We start from the raw sequence: 27,971 nt of genomic DNA, 5'->3' as shown, positions 1-27,971 counted from the left end.
CTCCACTGTCTGGGTTGGGCTGGTGGAGACAGGGTCAGGTCCTGGAGCCTTCATGCTCAATTGGTGCTAACGAGGCCACCTGGACAGCTTGCCTGGTCCCTGGACGTCCACTCTGGATGTCCACAGTGACTCAGGCTCCTCCGCCGCCCACATCCTCCTCACCATCTCCCAGAACAGTGAGTTGGCTTCTGTCTCACCCCCCACTCCACTATGCCCCACGGCACACAGAGCACCACAGGTGGGGCCGGACCAGGCCGGCGCTGCTGACCACACCATGGGAGGCCCTGGGAGGATGGCCCTGGAGGCTGAGCCCGGGTCTGAGGGGTGGTCCCTCCCCCGGGGATGCTTCTGGCAAAACCCGGCACTTACGGAATGACCTTGATTTCCTCCTTGCCATGGAGGATGTAGTCGATCACTTTGTAGAAGACGATTTCCTGAGAAACAAAAGACCTCGGTCGGTGGGTTGCCTGGCCAAGCTCCACACGCACACACACAGTTACACACACACAGTTACACACACACAGTTACACACACACAGTTACACACAGACACACACAGCCTGGCCAAGCTCCACACGCACACACACAGTTACACACACACACAGTTACACACAGACACACACAGCCTGGCCAAGCTCCACACACACACACACAGTTACACACACACAGTTACACACACACAGTTACACACAGTTACATACAGACACACACAGCCTGGCCAAGCTCCCAGGGGCTCCCACATGCACACACACAGTTACACACATGCACACTCCCACACATGTAACTGTGCATGTGTACACACATGACGAGATGTTTCTGCCGTGCACAGGAATTCTACGAGCGTGGACGCACCCACACCCACGTCCACACACAAGCAGACCGTCACCAATACTCACGGGACACGCATCACACGCCGTGGTTTAGATCTGTCTTCCCAGTCTGTGTCTCACACAATCCCACGCACAAGCTGGGCCGGTACTCTCACACACACACACACACACCCTACACGTGCACAGGAGGTCCCACGCGGGGAGATGGGGCAGCAGGAGTCCCCGCAATCAGAGCCGACGTGGGCCTTCACAGCCAGCCTGGCGGCCCTCGTTTGGGGACCAGCCCTGGACACCCCATCCCTGGAGCGCAGCAGTAGGGGAGCCTGGTGGAGACGACAGACAGGCACCCGGGAGCCCCCCCCGCCAGTTCCCACCTCCCCAAACCCTACCCCTATCCCTCCTTCTCCTGCCCTGAAGTTGGAGCCAGGGAAGCAGAGGCATGTGGACGGGCCCTGGGCCCCTCCCCTAAGACTCACCCGGCCATCCGGCGTGCGTGGGCCTGAGTACGGCTGGGACTCTCCCATCAGCACAGGCCACACGTCAAAAAATTCCTGGGCAGAGAAGAGGTGAGGGTGGGGCGGTCAGCGTGGGACCTGGGTCGGGCCAGGCAGGGGGTCCCTGAGCCACCGAAGCCTCACCTTCTCCTTGGTCATGTCCAGGAGGCCCACAGAGTAGCGCTCACAGTTGAGGTAGGCCCGCACCGTGTAGAAGGCCTTGTGGAACTGCCTCTCGATGTCCGTCAGCTCCTCAAACACCTTGTTGGCCGACCACAGCAGCACCTGCAGGGAGGAGCACACCTGTGGGCCTGCGGCCACCCCACCCTCACGCCTGTCTGACCACAGCAGCACGGGGTCAACTCAAGCCTGACACACAGGTGCGCTCCCGCATCTGACCACCTGCCCAGCCGTGGAGCCCGGCACAGACCCTGATTGGCGGCTCCGTGGCCAGGTTTCATCTGAGCGTGTGGCACCCACACGCGCGGGGCCTGGGAACCGGCTGGCGGTGAGGCCTCCAGGCTGCGGTCACGTCCCTGATCACTCACGAGTGGACAAGCGGAAAGTGGAATCTGCTGCTTTGACCTTCAGAGGCAAACATCCCCTCATCACTCACAAGTGGACGAGTGGAAAGTGGAATCCGCCGCTTGGACCTACAGAGGCAGACATCCGACCAGCCCTTCTTCCTCCCGGCTGCTGCAGAACCGCCTGTGGCGAGCTGGGCTTTGAGAACATCCGGCCGTGGTTTCTGGATGTGGGGCCTCCTGTGGCTTCCGCTAAGTGTCTGAGAGTGAAGCGTTGCTGGCGCACTCCACGAGGTCCTGGCCAGACCCTGCGCAGGACGTCCCACCGCACGGGCCCCTGGCTGCTGGGTTAGCGCTGCCGCCAGGCTCAGACTCACCCCAGGGCCCTCCTGGGTCCACCTTTCTCTGCCTCCTTGGTCAAGGTCCAGACCCAGGCCCCTCCAGGCCCCGCCTTCTCACACTCGCGGCAGCTGCTGGGTCTCCTACCGCGTGGTGCCAGCTCCCTCTCCTCCGCTGCGGCGTCCTAGCCCGGCTCTCTCCCCACCAGGTCCTCTGAAGTTCCACCCCCTGGCACTCAGCTCATGGTGGGAACAGGACCAGGCTCTCCTGTTGCCAAGGGCAGTGAGACGTTCGTAGCTTTATTTCCCAATACATTGATTTTACTGATTTTAGTTTATATTCGGTTGAATAATTGTGTGTATTTATGGGGTTTATGTGTTACGGGGTTTGGTGTGATGTTCTGATCTATGTATTTGTTGCAGAAAGATTCAATTAAGCTAATCAACATATCCATCACCTCACCAACTTATTTTTTTGTGGTGAGAACATTGCAAATCGATTTTCTAGCAATTTGGTATATGACACAGTCATCCTTTGGTATCCTCAGGGAAACTGGTTCCAGGACGCCGCTCTGATATCAAAATCCGAGGATGCTCAAGTCCCAGATAGGAAATGGTCTAGAGTTTGCACAGAGGTTGCACACGCCCCCCACACCTTAAACCATCTCCGATGACTCAGCACCCAGTGCAATGCAATGCCATGAAAATGGCTGTTCTACTGTATCGTTTTACATTCTTATTGTTCTTTTAACTTAAAATTTTCCCACCTAATAAATCCTCGGAAGCAAACCGCACTTACCGAGCACCCTGTGTACTGTGATTAATAGCAGCGGTGGCCGCCATGCAGCGCGGCTGACCTTGAAGCCCACGGCTCCAGCTAACGAACACTTTGCACCCTTTGACCAATGTCTCTGCTTTCTCTCTTCCTGCCCCGGCCTCCTGCAACCCCCTTTCCACTCGCTGTTTCCATGAATTCAGGGTTTTTGGATCCCACACGTGAGTGAGATCCTTGCTTCTTTCGGCCAACGGCATCCTCCAGGTCCATGCACGTCACTGTTCTTCCCTGGTGACGTCCTCAGTGCCAGCTCTGCTGTTTCCAGAGCCCCTCCCTCCCTCCCTGCTGAGGCCCGGCCCCCCAGCAGCCCTCAAGCACCAGCCTCTCTCCACACGGTGTCTGACACCTTTTTCTCCCTGAAGCCTTTCCTGAGCCATGTTTCTCCAGTGACCCTGACCCCTGCCTTCCAATCTCCGCCCGGTCTGCAGCCTACACTGACTCCTGCCTCACCGATGGGCGTGGACCCTCCTCAGTGGCCTCTGCACTCTCCTGCCCTGGCCACAGTCACGGTCCTGGAGCCGCCCTGGCCGCAGTTTTGGTCCCGGAGCCGCCCTGGCCGCAGTCACCGTCATTGAGCCTCCCTGGCTGCAGTCACGGTCGTGGAACTGCTGCTGGTGCCACCCTCAGCAGAAGCTCCCAGGCTTCCCAGCCCTTATCTGAGTATGTCCCGCCCTCTGTGTCCCTGCACTGGTCAGGCGCTGGTCCCGTGCATGTGTGCAGAAGTCAGTTTAGTCCAACTGGAGTTAGTGGGTCCAGAACAGGACTTAGGAAAACAGCAGGTGCAAACAGCAAGGCTAGGCTGCTCTTCATAGCCCTGGGGCCTGCTGAATGGAGATGGCTCTTCATAGCCCTGGGGCCTGCGGCTCAGGAGCCTTGTTTCTGGAGACGTTTCCCTGCCGGGCCCAGGGCCTTGACACCGCCAGATCTACTGTGTGTCCTGGCATCAGGGCTGAGGGCTTCCTCTCACTCACGGTGAGATTCTGAGCTAGTTGTTGAATCCTCAGGAATTCTGAGAGCCAGTTGTTAAACATAGCCATTTTTACAATTAAATCATGTAACCTATAAACTAGAAAGTTATATTAAAAGGGAAGGTGATAGACATCTAGGCCCAGCCACCCCGCCCCTCACTGTGGGTCACTGTTGCCTGTGCCTGGGGCTTCGCTACAGCAGACGGGTTGCTGTGCTAGGGTGTCTCTCCCCACAGCTCCATCTAGCGCATCATGGCGGGGCCCTGAGTCACGAAGTTGGCCAGCTCAACAGGCTCCCGCCACTGCCGGGTGTGCACAGACCATGCCTGCTCCTCCTGGCTGCCTCTCACTTCTGAATGGCTCTGCTTGCTCACAGGATGCAAGAGTCGAGGCACGTCCTCTGCCCTTGCAGCGAGCCACTGGGTCCTGACGCGTGGCCGGCAGGGAGGTGGGAGCCACAGCCCTGCACCCACAGGCCCTTCATGCAGCTTTGCTGCAGCTCAGATGGCTGGGCCGTGGGAATTGCTCCACTAAGCCCAACTGGCAGCTGTCCTGACAGGTCAGACAGAAACCTGAACTCCGCAGGGCCTAACCCGTGGCTTCCCTGTGGCTTCTACTGGCTCTGATGGGAATGTCCGAGAGGCTTTTCAGAAAGGGAGTGGCAGGGGCCTCCAGTCCGGAGGGTGCCTGGGACAGAAGGTAGTTCCTGATTGTCCAGGTGACGGCCCTGGACAGAGGGAGGGGTGAATGCTCGGAGGCTGCTTTAATCCCAGTGACCAGCTTTCCTTCCACAGCTCAAGGAGGAGGCAGACGAAGTGCAGGCATTGGGTGGACCTCGGGGGCCAATCTTTGCTCATCACAAACTTCTATTTTCAAAAAGAGCCGTGAGGCAGGCCTGTGCCTCCTGCAAGTCAGGATGCCTAAAAATGCCGTTCGGAGGGGAAGGCCCAGAAACAGCTTTTCCTAGGATTGGGCAACGTCTGGTGCAAAATCAAAAGTCTCGCATGGAGACACAAGGTCATGTGTTAGAACCTTGAGCTGGTCTCCACACGCCTGCAGGCTGAGAGGCTGGAAACAAGGGGTTTCCTAGGTGTTGGCAATTCACTTATTGCCTGGTTTAGAGCTGGTGTGACCAGACAACAGAATGGGCAAACATGCCTGACTCTTGGATCTTCTTTCCTTCCTTCCTTCCTTCCTTGACGCAGTTTTGCTCTTGTTGCCCAGGCTAGAGTGCAGTGGCATGATCTCGGCTCACTGCGACCTCTGCCTCCTGGGTTCAAGCAATTTTCCTGCCTCAGTGTCCTGAGTAGCTGGTGTTACAGGCCCACACCACCATGCCCAGATAATTTTTTGTATGTTTTAGTAGAGACGCGATTTCACCATTTTGGCCAGGCTGGTCTCGAACTCCTGACCTCAGGTGATCTGCCCTCCTTAGCCTCCCAAAGTGCTGGGATTACAGGCGTGAGCCATCACACCTGGCCAGAGCCACACTTTTAAAACTGAGGTCTGGGCCGGGCGCGGTGGCTCACGCGTGTAATCCCAGCACTTTGGAATGCCGAGGTGGGCGGATCATAAGGTCAGGAGATCGAGACCATGGTGAAACCCCGTCTCTACTAAAAATAGAAAAAAATTAGCCGGGCGCAGTAGCGGGCGCCTGTAGTCCCAGCTACTCAGGAGGCTGAGGCAGGAGAATGGCGTGAACCCGGGAGGCAGAGCTTGCAGTGAGCCGAGATTGCGCCACTGCACTCCAGCCTGGGCGACAGAGCAAGACTGCGTCTCAAAAAAAAAAAAAAACAACAAAAAACTGAGGTCTGTTGCTGGGTGGTCCCTGCTGTGGACCAGATTACGTGCCCCTCCCCACCGTGCATCTGTGAAGCCCTCACCCCAGATGTGACGGTGAGTGGAGGTGGGGCCCTGGGGGATGATTAGGGTTAGGTGAGGTCACGAGCGTGGGGCCCCCACGAGAGGATTGGTGCCCTTATGGGACGAGGACACAGCAAGCCAGGGAGAGAGCCCTCGCCAGAAACAGAACTGGTCAGCACCTTCATCTGGAACTTCGCCTCCTCCAGAAGTGTCAGAAGCGAATGCCTGCTGTCTAAGGCGCTTGGTGTGTGGTATTTTGTTATGGCAGCTCAAGCTGATACGGGAGCAAAAGCAAACCACAAGCAAGGGCGCGGAAGCTGCTGGCACCCTCAGCTGCAGCCAATGTTCAATACAGCCCAGTTCCGGGCCAGATGGACCCCAAATCCCACACTCAAGGCTGATTTGCCCCAGTTCCTGCTTTGGCCAAAAATTACAAGTCACGCTAAAAGGCGAGAAAAAGCAACAGTCCATAAAGACAAAGCAAGCTCAGAACCAGACTCAGATGTGACACGAAGTTGGGAATTATCAGACTGGGAATTTAAAATTACTATGATCAGGCTGGGCAAGGTGTCGCACGCCTGTAATTCTAGCACTTTGGGAGGCCGAGGTGGGCAGTTCAACTGAAGTCAGGAGATCAAGACCAGCCTGGACAACATGGTGACAACCCATCTCTACTAAAAATACAAAAATTAGCTGGGCCGTGGTGGTGGGTACCTGTCATCCCAGCTACTCAGGAGGCTGAGGCAGGAGAATCACTAGAACCCAGGAGGCAGAGACTGCAGTGAGCCAAGATGCTGCCACTGCACTCCAGCCAGGGCCACAGAGCAAGACAATGTCTCAAAAAAAAAAAAAAAAAAAAGTAAAATTACGATGATCAATATGCTAATGGCGCTACTAGAAAAAGGAGGCAGCACATGAGAGCAGACGGTAACATAAGCAAAGAGATGGACGCTCTGGAAGGACAAGGCTGCTGGAGCACAGGAGATGCCAGGCGGAAATGCAGAGCACCGTGGCCCGTCCGGAGGCTGCGCGTGTCTGAAGGAGAAATGCAGAGGGAACCACGAGCGGAGGCAGCAGAGCAGAGAGACAGATACAGAAGGTGCCGGAGGGCGGCGGGTGCCGGGAGGAGCCGAAAGAGGGAAGGGGAAGACATGGTGGAAGTAATAATGGCTGAGATTTGCCCACATTATTGACAGACACCAAACCGCACATCTAGGATGCTCAGTGACTGTGAAAAAAGACAAATGTCAAAAAACGGATCCTAAGGCACATCATATTCAAACTGCACAAAACCAACCTGAAAACCTCGAGGGAAGCTGGGGGTGGGGGAACATCTGACCAAGAGTGGAAGCAGACGTTGGAAACAGCTCATCAGAAACGATGCGAGCGAGAGGAGAGTGGAGTGAAGTATTGGAAGTGTTGAGAAGAAAAATGTGCTAACTTATAATTCTATATCCAGTAAAGTTCTCCTTCAGAAGTGAAGGAGAAATAAAGACTTTCTCAGATAAACAGAAACTGAGGAATGTGTTACCAGTGGTCTGGCCCTGCAGAAAATGTTCAAAGAAGTTCCTTGGAAACAGGAAGAATGAGATAGATCAGAAACTCGGATATGCGTGAAAAAAGGAACAGCAGCAGAAAACAAATAAATGACAGGAAAGTAACATATTTTCTTTTTCTTAATTTCTCTAATAACTATTTGTTCAAAGTAATAATAGTAACAGCATATTACATGATTATAGCACATGGATGAGTAAAATAAATGACAGAAATTTTGTAAGTGTGGAAGTGAGAAATTGTAGGTACATTGCTGTGAGATAGCTGCACTCTAGTGAAGCAGTATAATACTATTTGGAAGAGGGCTTAGAGTAGTCACAAATGATTATTGCAAATTCTGGGGAAATGCTAAATTTTTTTTAGAAAAACAAGTATAGCCAGGCGCAGTGGCTTACGCCTGTAATCCCAGCACTTTGGGAGGCCGAGGCAGGTGGATCACCTGAGGTCGGGAGTTCAAGACCAGCCTGACCAACATGGAGAAACCCTGTCTCTACTAAAAATACAAAATTAGCCGGGGTGGTGGTACATGCCTATAATCCCAGCTACTCGGGAGGCTGAGGCAGAAGAATCACTTGAACCTGGGAGGCAGAGGTTGCGGTGAGCTGAGATTGCGCCACTGCACTCCAGCCTGGGCAAAAAGAGCGAAACTCTGTCTCAAAAAAAAAAAAAGAAAGAAAGAAAAAGAAAAAGAAAAACAAGTATAACTGATAAGCTAAGAGAGGAGAGAGTATGGGATAAGATGCTCGATTAAAACCAGAGAAGGCAGAAAAAAGAGGGGATTATAATAATGAAGACTAAGTGCAATGCAGAGAAAACAGTTAAGAATATGGTATATATATTAATCCAACTATATCAATAATCACTTTAAGTGTGAATAGCCTAAATACACCACTTGACAGATTTTCAGAGTGGATAAAAAGAACTAAGACCTGACCTTATATATATATGTTGTCTGTAAAAAACCCACTTTAAGTATAAAGACACACATAGTTTAAAAGTAAGGAATGAAGAAATATATCTTATGCTAAAATGAATCCAAGGACACTGGGGTAGCTATATTAATTTAGACAAAGAGTACTTTAGAACAAGGAAAGTGATTGGTAGAAGGGGCATCACAACATGATAAAGGGGTTGTTTCTCTATGAAGACATAAAAATCATTCATGTTCATACATCTAATAACAAAGCATCAAAACACATGAAACAAAAGCTGATAAAGCTGTAAGAAGAGACACATCCTCCACTACTGTTGGAGACTTACTACCCTCTATCAGAATGAGCACATCCAGCAGGCAGAGGCTCAGTAAGAACATTGCTGAACTAAACAACACCGTTGGCCAGGCGAGGTGGCTCACGTCTGTCATCCCAGCACTTTGGGAGGCCGAGGTGGGTGGATCACCTGAGGCTGGGAGTTTGGGACCAATCTGAGCAACATGGGACCAACCTGGGCAACATGGTGAAACTCCATCTCTACTTAAAAATATAAGAAGTAGGTGGGTGTGGTGGCACGTGCCTGTAATCCCAGCTACTCAGGAGGCTGAGGCAGGAAAATCACCTGAATCACAAGGTGGAGGTTGCAGTGAGCTGAGATCGCACCGTTGCACTCCAGCCTGAGCAACAGAGAAAGAAGCAGTCTCAAAAAAAAAAAAAGATAAAAATAAAAAATAATAAACAACACCATTGTTCGACTGGACATAATTGACATCTACAAATTATGTTATCCACCAACAGCGCAATACACATTCTTCTCAAGGTCACATGGAGCATACAGCAAGATAAACCACATTCTGGGCCATAAAATACATCTTAACAAAATTTTGAAAATAAAAATAATGAAAAATATGTTCTTATAGTGCAATTCAATTAGAAATCAATAACAGAAATACAGCTGAAAACTTTAAAATGGATTTAACAACACACTTCTAAATAACAGATGGGCCAGAGTCTCAAGAGACCTTTTAAAAGGGTTTGAACTCGGCCAGGCGCGGTGGCTCACGCCTGTGATCCCAGCGCTTCTGGAGGCCAAGGCAGGTGGATCATGAGGTCAGGAGATCGAGACCAACCTGGCTAACACGGTGAAACCCCGTCTCTACTAAAAATACAAAAATTAGCCGGGCGTGGTGGCGGGCGCCTGTAGTCCCAGTTACTCGGGAGGCTGAGGCAGGAGAATGGCGTGAACCCAGGAGGCAGAGGTTGCAGTGAGCCAAGATTGCGCCACTGCACTCCAGCCTGGTGACAGAGCGAGACTCCGTCAAAAAAAAAAAAAAAAAAAAAAGATTTTGAACTAAATAAGAGTAAAAATACACAACCTATCAGAATTTGTCAGGTGCAGGGAAAGCAGTGCACACAATAAAAAGGAAAAAAGATCTAAATCAATACTCAAAGCTTAAGAAACTAGAAAAAGAACTTCAAATCAAGCCTAAAGCAAGCAGAAGAAAATAAATAATAATTATGACAACTCTATGCCTCAAAATTTGATTTTAACTGAGATGAAATAGACTGATCACTAGAAAGACACAAACTACCAAGACTCACACCAGGAGAATTAGAAGAATCTGAAGAGTCCTCTGAGTATTAAAGAAATTGAATCAATAATTAATAATCATCCAAAAAGAAAGCACCAGTCCCTAATGGTTTCACTGGTGAATCTGACTAATCATTGAGGAAAGATATTATGTCAATTCACTACAATCTCTTCCAAAAATAGAAGCAGAGGGAGCACTTCTAATTTATTCGATGAGGTCAAAATTATCCTAATAGCAAAACCAGATAAAGACATTATAAGAAAGAAAAACTATAGACCAATGTAGTTCACGAATATAGATGCAAAAATTCTTTTTTTTTCCTTTTTTTGAGATAGAATCTCATTCTGTCGTCAGGCTGGAGTGCAGTGGCGTGACCTTGGCTCACTGCAACCTCCACCTTCCGGGTTCAAGTGATTCTCCTGCCTCAGCCTCCCGAGTAGCTGGGACTACAGCCACCTGCCACCTCGCCCAGCTAAGTTTTGTATTTTTACTAGAGACAGGGTTTCACTATGTTGGCCAGGATGCTCTCGATCTCTTGACCTTGTGATCTGCCCGCCTCAACCTCCCAAAGTGCTGGGATTACAGGCTTGAGCCACCGTGCCCGGCCTATAGATGCCAAAATTCTTAACAAAACATGGCAAGACCAATTTAACAATGTATGAAAATAATAATTACACTATATAACCAGGTGGCATTTATTCTAATTATGCAAAGCTTGTTCAAAATTTGTTCAAAAAACACATGATGTTATCAACCAATGCAGAAAAAAATTTGAAAAATCCAACATTCATTCAGAATAAAAACAATTAGCAAACTAGAAATAGAGGGAACTTCCTCAACTGGATTTTAAAAATTCAACAAAAATCCTAGAGCTAAAGGCATTCTTTTTTTCTTTTCTTTTCTCTTCTTTTCTTTTTTTGAGACAGTGTCTGTTGCCCAGGTTGGAGCGCAGTGGTGAGTTGCTGGGACTGCTGGCACACACCACCATGCCTGGCTAACATTTTTGCAATTTTTGTGGAGATGGTGTTTGACCATGTTGCCCAGGCTTGTCTCAAGCTCCTGGGCTCAAGCTATCTGCCTGCTTTAGCCGCCCAGAGTGCTGGGATTACAGGCATGAGCCACCGCGCTGGACAATGTCATTCTTTTTTTTGTTTTGTTTTATTTTTCAGATGGAGTTTCACTCTTGTTGCTCAGGCTGGAGTGTGATGGCACAATCGTGGCTCACCGCAACCTCCGCCTCCCAGGTTCAAACGATTCTCCTGCCTCAGCCTCCTGAGTAGCTGAATTTACAGAAATGTGCCACCACGCCTGGCTAATTTTTTGTATTTTTAGTAGAGATGGGGGTTTCTCCATGTTGGTCAGGCTGATCTCGAACTCCCGACCTCAGGTGATCCACCCACCTCGGTCTCCCAAAGTGGTGGGATTACAGGCATGAGCCACCGTGCCTAGCTGGGCGATGTCATTCTTTTTTTTTTTTTTTGAGGCGGAGTCTGGCTCTGTCGCCCAGGCTGCAGTGCACTGGCCGGATCTCAGCTCACTGGAAGCTCCGCCTCCTGGGTTCACACCATTCTCCTGCCTCAGCCTCCCGAGTAGCTGGGACTACAGGCGCCCGCCACCTCGCCTGGCTAGTTTTTTGTGTTTTTTAGTAGAGACGGGGTTTCACTGTGTTAGCCAGGATGGTCTCGATCTCCTGACCTCGTGATCCACCCATCTCGGCCTCCCAAAGTGCTGGGATTACAGGCTTGAGCCACCGCGCCTGGCCGATGTCATTCTTAATGGTGAGAAAGCGGATGCTTTCTCCTAAGATTGGGAATAAGGCAAAGATGTTTCCCTCCTCTCACCACTCACATCCAACATTATACTTGAAGTCCTCGCTAGTGCAATAAGACAAGAAAAAGAAATACAATGTATATAGACTGAGAGGGAAGAAAGCTATCTTTGTTTGCAGATGACATGATTGTCTAGGTAAAAACACCAAATAATCAATAAAAAACTCCTGGCTCAGTGCAGTGGCTCATGCCTGTAATTCCAGCACTTTGGGAGGCCGAGGTGGGCAGATCACCTGAGCTCAGGAGTTGGAGACCAGCCTGGCCAACATGGTGTAATCCTGTCTCTACTAAAAATACAAAAATTTGGCAGGTGTGGTGATGCACATCTGTAGTCTCAGTTACTTGGGAGCCTGAGGCAGGAGAATCGCTTGAACCTGGGAGGTAAAGGTTGCAGTGAGCCGAGATTGTGCCACTGCACTCCAGCTTGGGTGACAGAGTGAGACTCTGTCTCAGAAAAAAAAAAAAAGTGTGTCTCTGATGGCTCTGTGTGGGGCTGTGGTCAGGGCCTCATGGGTCCCCCAGGAGCTGGGATGCCTGGCTGGCCTGCCCCGGCCACACAGCCCAGCAGACCTCGGTTTTAAAGGTGTGCCTGTGACAGTACTTGGTGGGCCCCCTGGACATGACCAAGGAGAAGGTGAGGCCTCGGGCACTCAGGGACCCCCTGCCCAGCCTGGCCTGGCTCCTACGCTGACCGCCTCACCCTCACCTCTTCTCTGCCCAGGATACAAAGTTAACATACAGAGGTCCATTGCTTTGCTTTATAACAGCAATGAACAATTGGAATTTGAAATTAAGAACCCAATATCACTTACTTTACCATGGGAAAATGAAATACTTAGGTACAAATCTAATAAAATTATGGATTTGTATGCAAAAACTGCAACATTCTGATGAAAGAAATCAAAGATCTGAATAAATGAAGAGAGATTCTGTGTTCATCAATTGGAAGATACATTATTTCTAAGACAGCAATTTTTCCCAACTTGATCTACAGATTTAATGTAGTCCCAATGACACTACTAGTAAGCTATTTTGTGGATATTGACAAACTGACTCTAAGGTTTATGTGGAAACGCAACAAACCCAGAATAGCTAGCACAATACTGCAGAAGAAAGAAAAGTAGAGTGCTGACATTCCCAACTTCAAGACTTACTCTAAACCTACAGTGATCAAGACGGTCTACGGTCTGGTATCGTGGACGAATAAACACATACGACAGTGGAACAGAATAAAGAGCTCAGGAACAGACTCACACCAACAGAGCCACCTGATCTTTGACAAAAGAGCAAAAGCAACACAATGGAGAAAAGGTGGCCTTTTTCAACACATGGTGCTGGATCAACTGGACTTCCACATGCCAACAACACCACCACAAAAAATTAATCCAGATGCAGACCTTACACCTTTCAGAAAATGAATCACACATCTAATGTAAAATACAAATCTATATGACTTCTAGCAGACAACAAGAGAAAATCTAGGTGACCTTGGGTTTAGTGATGAGTTTTTAGATACAACACAAAATACAATCCATGAAGGAAAAAAAATACTAAGTTGGATTTTTTTTTTTTTTCCCGAGATGGGAGTCTCGCTCTGTGATCCAGGCTGGAGTGCAATGGTGTGATCTCAGCTCACTGCAACCTCCGTCTCCCAGGTTCAAGCGATTCTCCTGCCTCGGCCTCCTAAGTAAGTGGGATTACAGGTGCCCACTACCATGCCCAGCTAATTTTCATATTTTTTTAGTAGAGATGGGGTTTCACCATCTTGGCCAGGCTGATCTCGAACTCCTGACATCAGGTGATTGGCCTGCCTTGGCCTCCCAAAGTGCTGGGATTACAGGCATGAGCCACCATGCCTGGCCAATTGGACTTTATTATAATAAAATTTAAAACTATTTTGCAAAATACAGTGTAAAGTGAATTAAAAGACAAGCCACATCCTGGTAGAAAATATTTGCAAATCATTCTTCTGTTTTTGTAGAGATGGGGTCTTGCTATATTGCCCAGGTTGGTCTCAAATTCCTGGCCTCAAGTGATTCTCCCGCCTCAGCCTTCCTCTAGAGGGAGCCACTGCTCCTGGTCTCAGCATCACCTTTTTTTTTTTTCTCTCTCTTTTTTTTTTTTTTTTGAGATGGAGTCTTGTTCTGTTGCCCAGGCTGGAGTGCAGTGGTACGATCTCAGCTCACTGCAGGTCCTGGGCAGGAGGACCTGAGGAGGAGAACCCAGCTCCTGGGTTCAAGCAATTCTCCTGCCTCAGCCTCCCGAGTAGCTGGGACTGCAGGCATGCACCACCGTGTCTGGATAATTTTTTGTATTTTAATAGAGACGGTTTCACCGTGTTGCCCAGGCTGGTCTCAAACTCTTGACCTCAGGTGATCTGCCTGCCCTGACCTCCCAAAGTGCTGGGATTAGAGACACGAGCCACCACGCCCGGCCTGAGCATGACTTTTGAATACAAGTTTAACTTTCTCATGCCAGAAGCAGGGCTTAGTCACCCTTGACAGTTTCCAGTTCTGCACCTAAACGGCTCAAGCTGAAAGCAGCCACAAGAACTTAGAGGCATCTCTCCTGCCCGGAAGCCTGGGCTTCCCACTTCTCCCCCTTTCCTTTAGAAAAGGCCGTTCAGACATTTGCCCATGAACTTAAGGGACACGCTCTCTATTCCCTCATGTTTGCTCTAGCAGAGCCCCTGCTCTGCCTGACTTGCCATTTCTGCCTCCTGTGAACGGTGGACCCCCAGAAAAACATCACAGAACTGCCGTCCTACCATCCTGGGCAGCACAGCAAGACTCTGTCTCTAAAAAAAATTACCCAGGTGTGGTGGGGCACACCTGTAGTCCCAGCTACTTGGGAGGCTGAGGCAGGAGAATTGCTTGAATCTGGGAGGCAGAGGTTGCAGTGAGCCAAGATCGCGCCATTGCACTCCAGCCTGGGTGACAGAGTAAGACCCTATCTCCAATAAATAAATAAATAAGTAAATAAAAATAAAACTCTTTAAATGATAAGAAAACAAATAACCCAATCAAACAGGGCAAAAGATCTGAACAGACAACTCACCAAAGATTAAGACGTACAGATGGCAGATATGTAAATGAAAAGACGTGCGACATCATCTGTCATTAGGGGATTGTAAATTACAACAATAATGAGATGCTACCGTACACCCATCAGATTGCAGTGCCACCAAACGCTGGTGAGATTGCAGAGCAGCAGGAAATCTCACTCATCACTGGTGGGAAGGAACAGAGCAAGCCGCCTTCTGGCCTCAGTAAGACTGAAGGCAAAAGAAACTCTTCATCAACCCCGTATTCTACTTGGTGACGCTGTTCTCCGTGGGGTGCGGGTGAACAGTCCTGACACGGCTATACCCCTGCGCTAGAATCAGACAATTAAGTGCATGGGCAGAGGATGGCTCCCAGGCGTTCCACTGTTGGATGGGAATTCACATAGCAGCAAGAGGAAGAAGCCAGAATGAGCTGCTGTGGGCCAGGGCTGGAGACGTCAGCTCGAGCGCAATGGTCACGCGCGGGAACATTTGCAGCTCTGTGCACACTCAGGGGACTCGCAAAGGCTGGCAGAGCATGGCTGCCTCTCGCTCTGCTGGCCGAGACGGCCTGGAAGCAGTGACCCCTGCGACCAGCACTGCCAGCCCCCAGGCCGCGGCTCCTGTTACTGCTTTCCAACAGAAGGAGCCGGGCTCCCTGGAGAAGTGGCTGATGGCAAGACCAGGGCAGGAAATACACAATGAGCCGGGGGCATCCTGTGGAGCTAAAAATTGAGGAATTTCAAAACCAAGCCAGGCTGAGCGCAGTGCCTCACACCAGTGATCCCAGCACTTTGGGAGACTGAGGTGAGCGGATCACTTGAGGTCAGGAGTTGGAGACCATCCTGGCAACATGGTGAAACCCCATCTCTACTAAAAATACAAAATTAGCCGGGCGTGCTGGTGCACACCTGTGATCGAAGCTACTTGGGAGGCTGAGGCAGGAAATCGCTTGAACTTGGGGGCAGAGGTTGTAGTGAGCCGAGATGGACCCCATCTCAAAAACAAAACAAAAATAAAAAACACATAAAAAACCGAAAAATAAACCAAAGCAAAACCCCACAGTGATGGGGTCATGTCAAAAGAGCACAGGAGCCAAGCAGAAGAGCTCCCAGGGGCCAAAGCTGGACTCACATGAGCAAGAAAATAAACAAAATCGTGTTGAATTATAACCTAAGCATACAACACTCCTAAGTCTAGACTGACATAAATAAATGGTTGAATAACTTAGTAAATGGGGAAAAGGGACAAATCTCTCATGCAAAATAATTCCAGATAAATTACACAGATGGTCTCCCTGGTCCCTGGTTCCCACGGCCCTGGCCTGTGGGAGGCCTGCTTGGATTGGGGCTGCTGGTCAGGGGCCCTGCCCGCCTTTCCAGACTGCCCCTGAGGCAGCCCTGGGGCCAGGAGGAGGCCCCTAAACCCGCCAGATGCTGAGATAAAGACCTCAGCCTCTCGCCATGTTCAGCAGGCTCGCAGCAGGTGACCAGGGCCAGGCAGCGTCCGCAGGCAGAACAAGACACGGGGAAGGCAGGAGGTGACCCGCCGTCTTTACAGTTCTCCTTTGTGGCTCAGCCCCAAGGCCACCGTGTGGACGGCTTCCCAGCCCCAACATAGAGCCTCCTTCCCCTGGCCCACTCACTATCCATCCAGGTCTCCCCTGAGCCAGGGTCTTAGACGGGAGGACCGCCTGCCCTGGAGGTCACCCCCCTGCATTTTCCCACACACCTTGGCACACCTGACTCCATAAGGTCCTTGGGCCTCCGTCCCCAACATCTCAGCCAGGGTCGGACCTGCCCCCGTGCCCTCTCTCAGCCAAGGCCGGACCTGCCCCCGTGCCCTCTCTCAGCCAGGGCCGGACCTGCCCCCGTGCCCTCTCTCAGCCAGGGCCGGACCTGCCCCCGTGCCCTCTCTCAGCCAGGGCCGGACCTGCCCCCGTGCCCTCTCTCAGCCAGGGCCGGACCTGCCCCCGTGCCCTCTCAGCCAGGGCCGGACCTGCCCCCGTGCCCTCTCAGCCAGGGCCGGACCTGCCCCCGTGCCCTCTCTCAGCCAGGGCCGGACCTGCCCCCGTGCCCTCTCTCAGCCAGGGTCGGACCTGCCCCCGTGCCCTCTCAGCCAGGGCCGGATCTGCTCACTCATCACTCATGCTGGCTCCTCCCAAGGTGGTCAGGGGTGGCCTCTAGGAACGGTGCCCCTTTCCCCCTCTGCAGGTGCCTCACACCCGCTCTGGCTGGATCGCAGGCAGGTGGCAGATGCGTCTGGCCGTTGCAGCTCAGCACAGCCACAGAAGCCGTGGGCCCTCCTCTCCCCGGAGCAATGCCCACCCCGGGACCTGCCCAGGCGAGCACAATACCACCCGCCACCACCGGCCTCTGCGCAGGCAGCGAGACGGGGGAGCCGTGCTCAGCGTGTGGTACCTGGCCGCGGCGCGTCTCGCAGTTGTGGAGGTAGCTCAGGTGATAGATCTTCAGGTCCAACGTGGCGAAATTCAGGTACTTCAAGAACACCTGAAACGGGAATCGCCACAAGAGGAGTTAAAATTCCAGCTTTCAGACATGTGCCCCCGTGGGTATTTTGCAGGAGAAACATGCCCTCCTGAGGCTGCCCAGACACACCGGGAAGCTGTGCCCAGCACACAGACATGGACTGGCACACGCAAGCTCAGGTGCACAGGGCGGGCACGCAAGCTCTCTCTCTGTCTCACTCACACACACACACACAGGTGTGCGCAGACACGCAGGAGCACAGCGATGTGCAGACGAGCACACGGAGCTCAACAGCCCAGCAGACACGCAGCACAGAACACGTGGGCGGGCAGGCGGGCAGGCAGACGTGCCACACAGAACACGCAGGTGGGCAGGCAGGCAAGGAGGCAGACACGCGGCTGCCCAGGCGCCCCCCGTGCTCACGTCTTCGTCTTCGCTGGTGAAGAATGGGCCGTTGAGCTTGTTCACCGCCATGATCACCGCCACGACGTCTTTGCCATTCATGATGGGTGTGGCCAGGATATTCTTTGTCTTGTAGTCAGTGAGCTCGTCAGCAAATGAGCTGAAGTGAGGGCACTGCCGCAGGAGAGGAAAGAGGCTAAAGAGGCTGTCGCTGCGTAGGCCTGGGGCCCGCACCACTGGGGTTGCTGCCAAGCTCTGCGGAGGCCACTGCCATCCAGGTGTGAGGCGCCCGGGGGCCCTGCTGGGCACTGGAACGTGGCCACTGGGCGATGAGAGCTGGGCCTGTCCCTGTGACTCCAGCCTGGCTCTGTGCACCTCTGTGCAGAGGACGCTGGTGCCCCACAGTGCTCAGTCCAGCAGACCTATGCAGGCCTCACCGGTGGCCCCACCCTGCCTGGCACCTCCCGTGCCGTCCCACACCTGCCACCCTCCAGCAGCGTTGGGCCTTCTGGATGCTTGTTGAGCCTGCCTGCTCACCTTGTCCCTGAAGCCTCCTGGTGTCCGCCACCCTCTCCTGCCTTCAGCCTCCTTCAGGACACTCCTACACTCTTCCCCAAGAGACGGCCCTTGGTAGGATGCGGGATGAGCCCATTCTGATTGCGGGCTTGTTCGTGGGACACTTTAGGCAGGGCAGGTGCAGCTGGCAAGCCGGGGTGGGAGTCCTGGCAGCCCTGGGGTCTGTACGCTACCTCTCTGGCCTCCCAGGCCCACACTCCCAGGGTCTGCTCCCTGGGGTCTGGGGCCCACTGTGATGAGAACTTTGCCTGCCTCTGGCTCCTGGGGGCTCCCCACCTACCCTCACTCCTACCCTCACTCCCACCAGATTCAGAGCAGCCCCTCCTCTCTTTGGTTTTAGGTTCCGGCCCCCAAAGGAACAGGTCAGCTGAGCTCTGCCTCTGCCCAGACGCACTGAGACGCACTGAGACCAGGCACCCCCAGGTGACCAGGATTCTGTCCTTCAGAGAGTTGGATGTGACCCCAGACCCTCCTCTTACTTCCTGGTTCTGACATTTGTTTACATGAGGCCAGGGTGCCCTGGGGCAGTGACCCAGATTAATGGCTCCCGAGTAGGCCCTGCTGGGGTCTGGACTTCCCACCTGTACGACCTGTAGCAGGCACAGGGCAGTTCTATGGCCTTCTCCTCACTAGTCCATGAGGCAAAAATAACAGGCTCTGCCCTCGGCCACTGCACCAGCTGAACGGGAGCTCCTGGGATGCGCCTCACATCTTGTGCTGTTTCTAGGGACGGCAGCCCTGCAGCAGCAGAGGGCGACTCCTCGCAACTTCCCTCCACCCGCTTCCCCAGAGGAAGCCTGCTGGGGGCTGGCCGAGGTGCCAGAATGCTCCTAAATGGCACCCATCCTTCCTGCTCCTCCCTTCCTGATTCTTGGAGATGCAGCTGCTGCCCATAGCCACGTAGGCTGGCGTTGAAGGAAAACCAGCGTTTAAAAATGGTGCGGCAGGAAGACGGGTGAGTGAGCCCTGGCAGGCGTGGCAGCATGGGCAGTGGGGGCAACCATCCCTTTACTGGATCTGAAACAGAGGGGTGGTCCCTGAGGGAGGACTCATCTCACCACCTGCATCCCCTAAGGGCTCATCTCGGCACCTGCGTCCCCTGAGCCAAGCACAGCACACTCCTGCCTGCTTGTTGTGGTGCCTGTTGTGCCTGTGGCGGTTTGGACAGTGTCTCCCCCACCAGCCGTCAGTGCTACAGTGGCCACCATGTGTGCTCTCTGCTGAATTCAGATTCTCTGTGACTGTTTCCCTCCCTTTCTACCTGGAGTCCATCCTTTTAACCTATCCCTTGCCAACCTCACTGACACTCTCGCTTGGGGCCCTTCCCTGGCTGCTGACCTTCACAGCATGACACCTGGACATAAACCAGCGATTCTGGAAAGAGCACAGCGTGACCCTGAGACAGCGCCACACAGATCCACACAATGTGACCCTCATAACCCTCAGATGGCACCACACGGATCCACACAAAAGGATGCTCAGACGGTGCCTCCTGGATCCACATGTGATCCTCAGATGGCATCACACAAGATGACCCTCAGATGGTGCCACACACAAATCCACGTGACCCTCAGACAGTGCCACACGGATCCACACAGCATGACTCTCAGCTGATGCCACATGGATTCACACAATGTGACCCTCAGATGGTGCCACACAGATCACAGCATGGCACCTGGACATATACCAGCAATTCTGGAAAGAGCACAACATGACCCTCAGACAGCGCCACAGGGATCCACACAATGTAACCCTCAGAAACACAACGTGACCATCAGATGGTGTCACACAGATTCACACAATGTGACCCTCAGACGGCACCACAGGGATCCACACAATGTGACCCTCAGAAACACAACGTGACCATCAGACAGCGCCACAGGGATCCACACAATGTAACCCTCAGAAACACAACGTGACCGTCAGATGGTGTCACACGGATCCACACAATGTGACCCTCAGACGGCACCACAGGGATCCACACAATGTAACCCTCAGAAACACAACGTGACCGTCAGACAGCGCCACAGGGATCCACACAACGTGACCCTCAGACAGCGCCACAGGGATCCACACAACGTGACCCTCAGACAGCGCCACAGGGATCCACACAACGTGACCCTCAGACAGCGCCACAGGGATCCATACAACGTAACCCTCAGAAACACAACGTGACCGTCAGACAGCGCCACAGGGATCCACACAATGTGACCCTCAGATGGTGCCCCATAGTCACACAGGCTATGGTTGATGAATGTTCAGCCTCACTTCTCTTGCCAGCCTTGTCTCTACCAGTTTCTTCCTGGATCTCAGACCTGGCTGTCATTTCTCTCTGCCCCACACATTTTCACAGCTCTAGTTTCACAAAGAAAGTATGGGAGCAGCCACAGAGCCTTCCCGCCTCTCTCTTGTGGCCTGCCCTCCACCCAAGAACCTCACACTATTTGTCACCTTCTCTTCTTCATAGTCTCTCCCCATCCTGGGATTTAAGTGCACTCGGGACTCTGTAAAATGCTCTCTCAGCCCGTTCGTCTGCCGTCCTCTCTCCTTCACAGCTGCTCCTGGATCCCTTGCCTTCCTGGCTGCATCACTGGTCTCAGCAGGTGCCCGGCTCCATTTCAGCTCTCCCAGCTGAGGTGGGTGGGCCGCAGTTACCATCCTGATGCCAACAGCCTCTCTCCTTCACCGCTGACCCCATTCCCTGGTCCTTCCAGGCCTGTGCCAGATACACCCTTGGCCCCAGCACTGAGACCTTCACCCTGAGGTTTTGTGACTGCAGCCCCTTGGTGTCTCCCCAGCCCTCACACCCTTAGGAGCGAGAGGAACAGCTCCTTAGAGGTCCAGAGCAGGCAGCCAGAACTGGGGCTTGGCCGCCGCGGAGGTTCTGCCAGAAGCTATGCTCCTCCGAGCAGATGGTTTTGAGTGAGGTTGCCCCTCGTTCCTCCTTCCCTGTACCTTGTCAGGCCTCTGGGAGCAGCTGGTCCAGCGACTTCCCAGGAACATCTGTACCAAGCCCCAGCTTGCACTCTGCCCTCCTCAGCTTCCCTGACACCACAGGGAATGTTTATTTTTTTGTAAATCTGCCATCAAGACTGCGAAGAGTCCCACATGGAAACATCCGGCCGCTCTCTCACTGACACCGGCTCTCCTTTCCTCGGCGTCTGGTCACTCTGCTGCCCATGCATGGATGGGCACTTGGTACCAGCCAGGCCGCAGCCACCTTGGTCCCAGCTTGGCTGGTGCAGCTTCCAGCCTCAGTGGCTCCCTTCCCCGCCCCTGTTGGCCCAGCAGCCCGACCCCAGCCCAGCCTTCACTTCCTGGGATGACAGCCCTGCAAACTCCCCTTAGTCACAGGGACGGACCCTCGGCCTCTCCGTCCGACTGCCAGCTGCCCCACCCATTGTGAAATGCAGCCACACCATGGTGAAGATTAACTTGTGGCCTCCGCCGTCCCCCCGTCCCTCCTCTCTGGTGCCCTCTGGGCTCTGTGTCCCCTGTAGTGATGCTTGGCTGGGGGGTCCTTGCCTGCTGGTCTCTTCCTCTCCACTGTCCAGTCCGGGCTTCCCTGCTTCCCCAGAGCCTCCTGGTCAGATGTGCCAGGAGCCTCACCTGGGAGCGGGCGGCAGCTGTGGACTGTCAGGCTCCTGGGAACCCCCTGCATCTGCTCTGCCTCTAGCAGGCCAGGGGGCTGTGTGTGCTCACACAGCCGAGCAGCTGGGCCTGGCTCTGGGGCCTTCACACCCACTGTGGCTTCTCCAAAGCACCCCCAACCGTCCGTTCCACCGCCCAAGCCCCCCGCCTCCTCTGCCGACTGTGCTCAGCATGGCTGACGGCCGGTCCTGCCGCCCTCTTCCCTCTGTCTCCGGGTTCCCACCCAGCCCGTGTTCTCAATGCCTCTGCTCTGCCCAGCTTTGTAGTGACCACCACAGGACTGAGTCCAAGGGTCTTGATTGCTGGCGATGTGCAGGACCCTGTGATGAGGTGTTTTGGGGCAGGGGTCAGGGGACCCACTAGGATCCCGGGACGGGCCTTTGGGGTGGGTTCCCGTGACAGTCCCAGGGAGAGGAGCTGGAAGAGGGATGGAGGGTGAGGCTGCATGCGCAGCACTGCGGGGTTCGTGGCTGTTCGGCTGGGGCCGGGCTCAGAAACCGCTGCAGAGTCAGAGCCGGGGTGTGAGTCCTGCCCGGCCACTTAGTGGCCGTGGCCAAGCCCCCCCCCAGCCCGCCAGGATCTTCCTGCCCTGCCACTTAGTGGCCGTGGCCAAGCCCCCCCAGCCCGCCAGGATCTTCCATCCCAGCTGCCCTCGCCGTGAACTCTTGCAGGTCTGAGGAGCCACAAAGGGGTGATGGCGGGGCCTTCCCCCTCATCAGGTGTGGGCGGCCTCCCTGCCCGGGGTGCACAGCGGCGGATGGGGAAGGCCGTGCTGTCTCACAGGCCCACTCGCTCCTACCTCTCTGCACCCGACCTGTGCTTCCTTCCTGCTGAGAGGCTTGTCTGGGGGCCGTGGACACTGGGTGGCTGGGCAGGGCCTCTCACCCGGCTGCCCCGTTGGCTTCTGACATGTTGGGAGGGATGGAGGAGGGCCCAGTGTCCACCTTCTGGGACCTGTGGTTCCTGAGCCCAAGGTCTTAGGGTTCACAACCCACACCCAGGCCTGGGCCGGGCTCCAGGAAGGTTGTGCTCAGTCCTGAGTTCTGGCAGCGCCCTCCTTGTGCAGGCCCTGGGATCTGCCTTGTCTCCCCAGGGGCTGCCGTGACACAACAAGCGTAGTTCTGGGAGCAGACAGGGCCTTAGAGCCATCAGCTGAAGCCCTGCACCTCCCAGAAGCCAGTCCCACGTGGCCTGGCACTGCCTGGGCTCCCTGTAGGCCCGAGAGTGTGAGCCCTGGGCAGCCCCTCCCTCCGTGGTGGCTCCTGGGACAGGCCCCTGGGGACAAGAGGGCCCATAGGCCAGGCTACTGCAGCCTTTGCCCTGGCCTGTCACTCTCAGCTCCAGGAGGACAGACGCTGCAGCTCAGGGAGGAGCTGGTTCCCCGGGGCCTGCCGACCCTGCAGACTCAGGGTCCACCTGTGCTCAGGAGCAGGCCGGTTTAGCCACTGCAGCTCCCTTGTGAGGCAGATATTATTTCCCCAGTGTAAACAGGGAGACAGGGCTCAGGTGGGCGAGGCTCTGGGTGGCCCGGGTGTGGCATGCCGGCCACTCACGCCCCGTCTCAGGGACTCTCGCACCACAGCCACGTGCTGCTCTCCCAAAACGGCCGGTGTGGCTCACACCCCCCGAAGAGGGCTCAGTGGGCCAGACTGAGATGTGCTCTGCCTCAGTCTCCCCTTCTGTAAACTGAGCCGTGAACCCAGAATCCCACCCTTTGGCAGTGCTTAGGGTGCTGAGATGCACTTAATGAAAATTTGCACTTAATGAAAATTTGCTTTTTTTTTGGCAATTTAGACTCAAGTCTCTGTTCCCCTAGTCTGAGATAACTAAGACTCCACAGAATGGAGGGGCAGACACCACGCCCAGCCCCTCAGAGAGGCACCAGCTACACTGGGCAGGGGAGAGGCCTTGGAGGAGGTCAGTGCTGGGGCGGGTGCGGCCATGGCACGGGGGGTGGGAGTGGCAGGACCTGGAACAGCCCTGGGGAACAGGCCAGGCCGAGGGACGGACCTAGGACAGCCCAGCAGTTTGAGGGGACCCACAGAGCAGGGACGAGATACCATCGGCTGGGTGGGGACAACGGCGTGAAGGGGTGGTGGCAGCAGGGGATGAACTCCTGGCGGGAGAAGGACACAGCCCGGGCCTGCGACAGGGTGGGGACGAGAAGTTGTCTTGGAGATCGTACGCAGAAGGAAGGAAGGGAGAGAGGGAGGACGGCAGAAAAGGAGGGAGGAGGGCAGCAGGACAGAGAGGGGAGAAGGGAGGAGGGAATGGGGGGAGGGAGGAGGCAGCTGGTGTCCATCCCAGGCGCCACCACTGCGAAGTTCCCCGGCTTCCTGGTAAGCTACGCTCCTGATGCATGATTGATTTGTGGGTGCCCCACTTCTTAGGAGGGAGGTGGAGACGAAGGTAACCCCGGGGATTACTGAATCTAGGTCACTGCCTCGCTGCTTGCTTACTGCCGTTGGGATAAGAGGATTGCCACTTCCGGCCTGGTGCGGTGGTTCACACCTGTTATCCCAGCACTTTGGGAGGCCGAGGCAGGTGGATCACCTGAGGTCAGGAGTTCGAGAACAGCCTGACCAACATGACGAAACTCCGTCTCTACTAAAAATACAAAAATTAGCCAGGCGTGGTGGCAGGCGCCTGTAGTCCCAGCTACTTGGGAAGGTGAGGCAGGAGAATGGCTTGAACTCGGGAGGCGGAGCTTGCAGTGAACCAAGATCGTGCCATTGCACTCCAGCCTGGTGAGAGAGAGACTCTGTCTCAAAAAAAAAAGAGGATTGCCACTCCCTCCCCAGCTGCCTGGGAAGGAGGGACCACGCCTGCCCCTGGGCAGGCGACCTGGTAGGTAATTCCCAAGACCCATCCAGCAAGAGTGGAGGCTGCCTGGGCCCCTTGCAGCCTCCTTAGTCGTGGGGACAGAAAAGGGGAGAGGAAGCTGGGGACTGGTGCAGGACATGGAGAAGGGGCTTCTCCACCCCCCTTCTTCCTCGGAGCCTCCTTGCCAGGCAGCCCCTCAGGGCCTTTCCAGGTCTCTGCTGGCCACTGCCATCACCCAGTCTGGCAGGCACCTCACACCACACTTGTTCTCCAATCCCACCAGGGCCGCCTCTGTCCTCAGGAAGTATCTGCCCCAGCCTGTGCTTTGCATAGACAGGCCCTGGCCTTCCCACCTTCAGTGACCCCAGTGAGCCTGTCTCAATTCTCAGTCTCTCGTCCCTCCCCAGTCCCACCCTGGACCCCCGTGCTCAGAGGCTCCCAGGTTTGTTCCTCCCTGGCGGCCAGTGTTGGCTCCCATGGGATAAAGCTGCTTCTGCCACGGTGGGAACTTGGGGTTTCCCCGGCTCCCCTTCCTTTCTGGGCATCTGCACCACCTTCAGCTGTGACCTCTTCTTCCCAAATCCCAAGGCAGGGCCTCCCTCCCAGCCCAGAGGGCCCTGAAGCCCCCACCTGGGCTGTCTTCCTGGAAGCCAGGGGTCCTCACACGACCTACACGGTCCCCACCATGGGACACCCAGGTTTGGGCCTGAGTCTGCTTCAGCCGAGGCTCCCAGACTCAGGCCTCACCAATTCAGTGGCCACACGATGTCAGCTTGAGCCAGAAGCTCTGAGCCGGAGAGGCAGGCGGCCAGGGCACAGTGCCCGGCGGGGGCTCTGGGTACTCGCTCCTCTGCACAGAACAAGCCTGTGCCCTGATAAGAGGCCTCCCTGGAGGCCTGAGTATCTGAGCTGACCCTCAGACACCTGGGACAGGTGCAGGAGATGCACACAGCCGCCTCCCCGAGGCTCCGCACAGACCCACCTCGGCCACGTCCTTGACATTCACCATCTTCTTGGTCTGAGCCACGTGGCCCACGACCCCGATGTCCAGCGGGAAGACGATCTCGGAGTCGGGGGGCACCAGGCAGTCCTCCAGGACGCTGTCCGGCTGCACGCTGAAGAGCCTGGTGGCCAGCTCGGCCACACCGTTGCGCTGGCGGTACATGAAGAGGCTGCAGCGGTCGGCCTGCAGGAGGGTGCAGAGGCGCCGCAGGACCTTGAAGACCACGCGCTCCATGTTGATGTTCTCCTGCATGTCCTGCACCAGCTCCAGCAGCGCCTCGCTCTCCTCCACCTGGCAGAGCTCCCGGAAGCTGTTGCAGTCCGGCGGGCACCTGTCCTCGCAGGCCGCGGCCACATTCTCGGGGCTCAGTTTCTTCCCAAAGTACTGGTGGGCGAAATCAGGGTTCTGGTCGAGAAAGCTCCGGGCCTGCTCCTCACTGAGGCTCATGGTGGCTGCCTGTCCCTGGAGACGCTGCTGCTCCGGGCACGCATGGACTCCCGGGAAAACCCTGTCCTCAGCAAAGTCTTTCTTAGTGAGATTAGGAACCCCGGGGGCGGGCCAGCTGACTCACTCCCACAAACGGGGGCCTGTGCTCCCTCTGCTCAGACCCCGGGACTTCCCACCTTCCGGGAAAACCAGGCCCCGTGGAATGAGGGCTGGGAGTAACCGCTGGGGGACCTCCTGCCTGTTGCAGGGGTCATGGGCGACTGGGCACAGGCATTTGGCTTCCAGCAGACCAAGCCCTGAGAACTATTTCCCTGAGGAGGTGATCCCACACACAGCATGACACTTTTTGCCAGCGGAGCTGCCTGAGGGTTTGGGTTGGTCCCACAGGCGGCCCCAGGCCCTCCTGGGAGCCGAGACCTGGGCTCGGGTGTGCTGGGGAGGTGGTGGGACCCTGGCCCTGCCTCCGGGAGACACAGTTTACCCTGTGCAGGGAGAGGGGGCTGGGTAAGCACACCCAGGACCCAAATGCCCGGAGGCCAGCAAGGGGACCCTGGATATGGAAGTGGGACCACATGCACCTTCCCCCACACTCTGAGGGATCCAGAGTCGCTAGTCAGCCTTTACCTGCTGTCAGGCCCCAGCCGGGACAAGCTTCGGGGTGACACTGCTCTGAGGCCACATGGCTGTCGGTAGCAGGAGGACCTGAATGGTGGGGGCTGCCTGGCAATGAAGCCCAGCCTCTCCTCTCCGCTGTCACCGCAGCAAGCCCTGCCTGCTCCCACAGGACTCGGCTCCTGGGCCAGCTCCCCACCGGCCGGCAGGGGTGATGTGGCCGGAAGCACCTTGGCTGGGTCTGGCATGGGCGCCAGCCTGGCGGGCGGGTGGCAGTGTTCCTAACTTCCCTGAATATAAAAACGCTGATTGCCGCTTTCCAGGCACCTTCGTGCTGCCAGATCCTGGGCTTGAGGTTTCTTCCCATCTTTTCCAGTTTGTCCGTCCGTGTTGTCACCATGCTTTTAACCAGGGTGCAAGGTTTTCATGTGGTTCTTTTACTGCACTCTGCTGGTAGACGCGTGTGCACACGTGCATGAGTGTGCGCATACGTGTGTGCACGGAGCGTGAGTGTGAGCACATGTAGGTGTGTGTGTTCGTGTGTGAGCACGTGTGCATGACAGCCAGGTGCCCTCTGGAGCGCACAGTTCTCTCAGCACGAGGCCGGGCCCTGGGGAAGCTTCTGCGAGGGCCCTGGGCTGCAGCTGCCTGTCTCGGGGCTGCTCTGAGTGCAGTAGCAGCACCGTCCACCGTCCACCGTGGGCCCCGCTGGGCGTGCGAAGCGTGCCCTTGTGCCATGACGTTCCTGCCTCCGCTTAGTCACAAAGTTGCTTCCTTTCAGGGATCTGCTGAGAGGCCTCCCCTTTTTTCTAAAAAGAGTGAATTCTCACTGGGGACAGGGAGTGGGGATGTGGGTGGAGGCAGGGGTTGCGGGGCCGCTGCAGTGCTTGGGTTTGGGGCCAGGGTAGAGGGTGGCCTGCTTTGCATTCAGTCCCAGATCAGCCTCCAGAGCCTGCCGGGTGCAGTCCCCGACTCCCAGGGACGAGCTCACATTGCTCTCCACTTGACCTGGTCAGAGGGGCCTCGCCCTGGTGCAGCCTGCAGGGGCTCCCAGTTGGCCACTTGCTCCGCTCTTGGGGTTTTGTGCTGTGCGTGCCAAGCTTAGTCCTCGGCCAAAGCCCCATGTGGCCCTGTGCAGATCGTTGGAGCCTGTTGAGTGCACAGATC

General features: G+C 55.0%; 1 protein-coding gene across 2 annotated transcripts in view; it reads right to left on the bottom strand.

Annotated features, from left to right (window-relative positions):
• PDE6B (phosphodiesterase 6B) overlaps positions 1 to 26,244 on the bottom strand; it is a 42,887-nt gene extending 16,643 nt beyond the window's left edge. Inside the window, exons 1-6 of one of the 2 annotated variants that reach the window (XM_045391981.2) lie at positions 25,725 to 26,244; positions 17,714 to 17,866; positions 17,222 to 17,311; positions 1,468 to 1,608; positions 1,306 to 1,380; positions 370 to 434 (exon numbers count right to left, since the gene is read on the bottom strand). In XM_045391981.2, coding sequence (XP_045247916.2) covers positions 370 to 434; positions 1,306 to 1,380; positions 1,468 to 1,608; positions 17,222 to 17,311; positions 17,714 to 17,866; positions 25,725 to 26,192 — 992 coding nt within the window. In that variant the 5' untranslated portion in view covers positions 26,193 to 26,244. Of the gene's footprint in view, positions 1 to 369; positions 435 to 1,305; positions 1,381 to 1,467; positions 1,609 to 1,939; positions 2,036 to 17,221; positions 17,312 to 17,713; positions 17,867 to 25,724 lie in introns of those variants that run through there. The other variant, XM_065544635.1, reaches the window with a different exon arrangement.
• Between the last annotated feature and the right edge of the window lie 1,727 nt (positions 26,245 to 27,971).

This window comes from Macaca fascicularis, chromosome 5, assembly GCF_037993035.2.
Source record: "Macaca fascicularis isolate 582-1 chromosome 5, T2T-MFA8v1.1".
NCBI lineage: Eukaryota > Metazoa > Chordata > Mammalia > Primates > Cercopithecidae > Macaca > Macaca fascicularis.
This window is presented reverse-complemented; position numbering and strand designations above follow the sequence as displayed.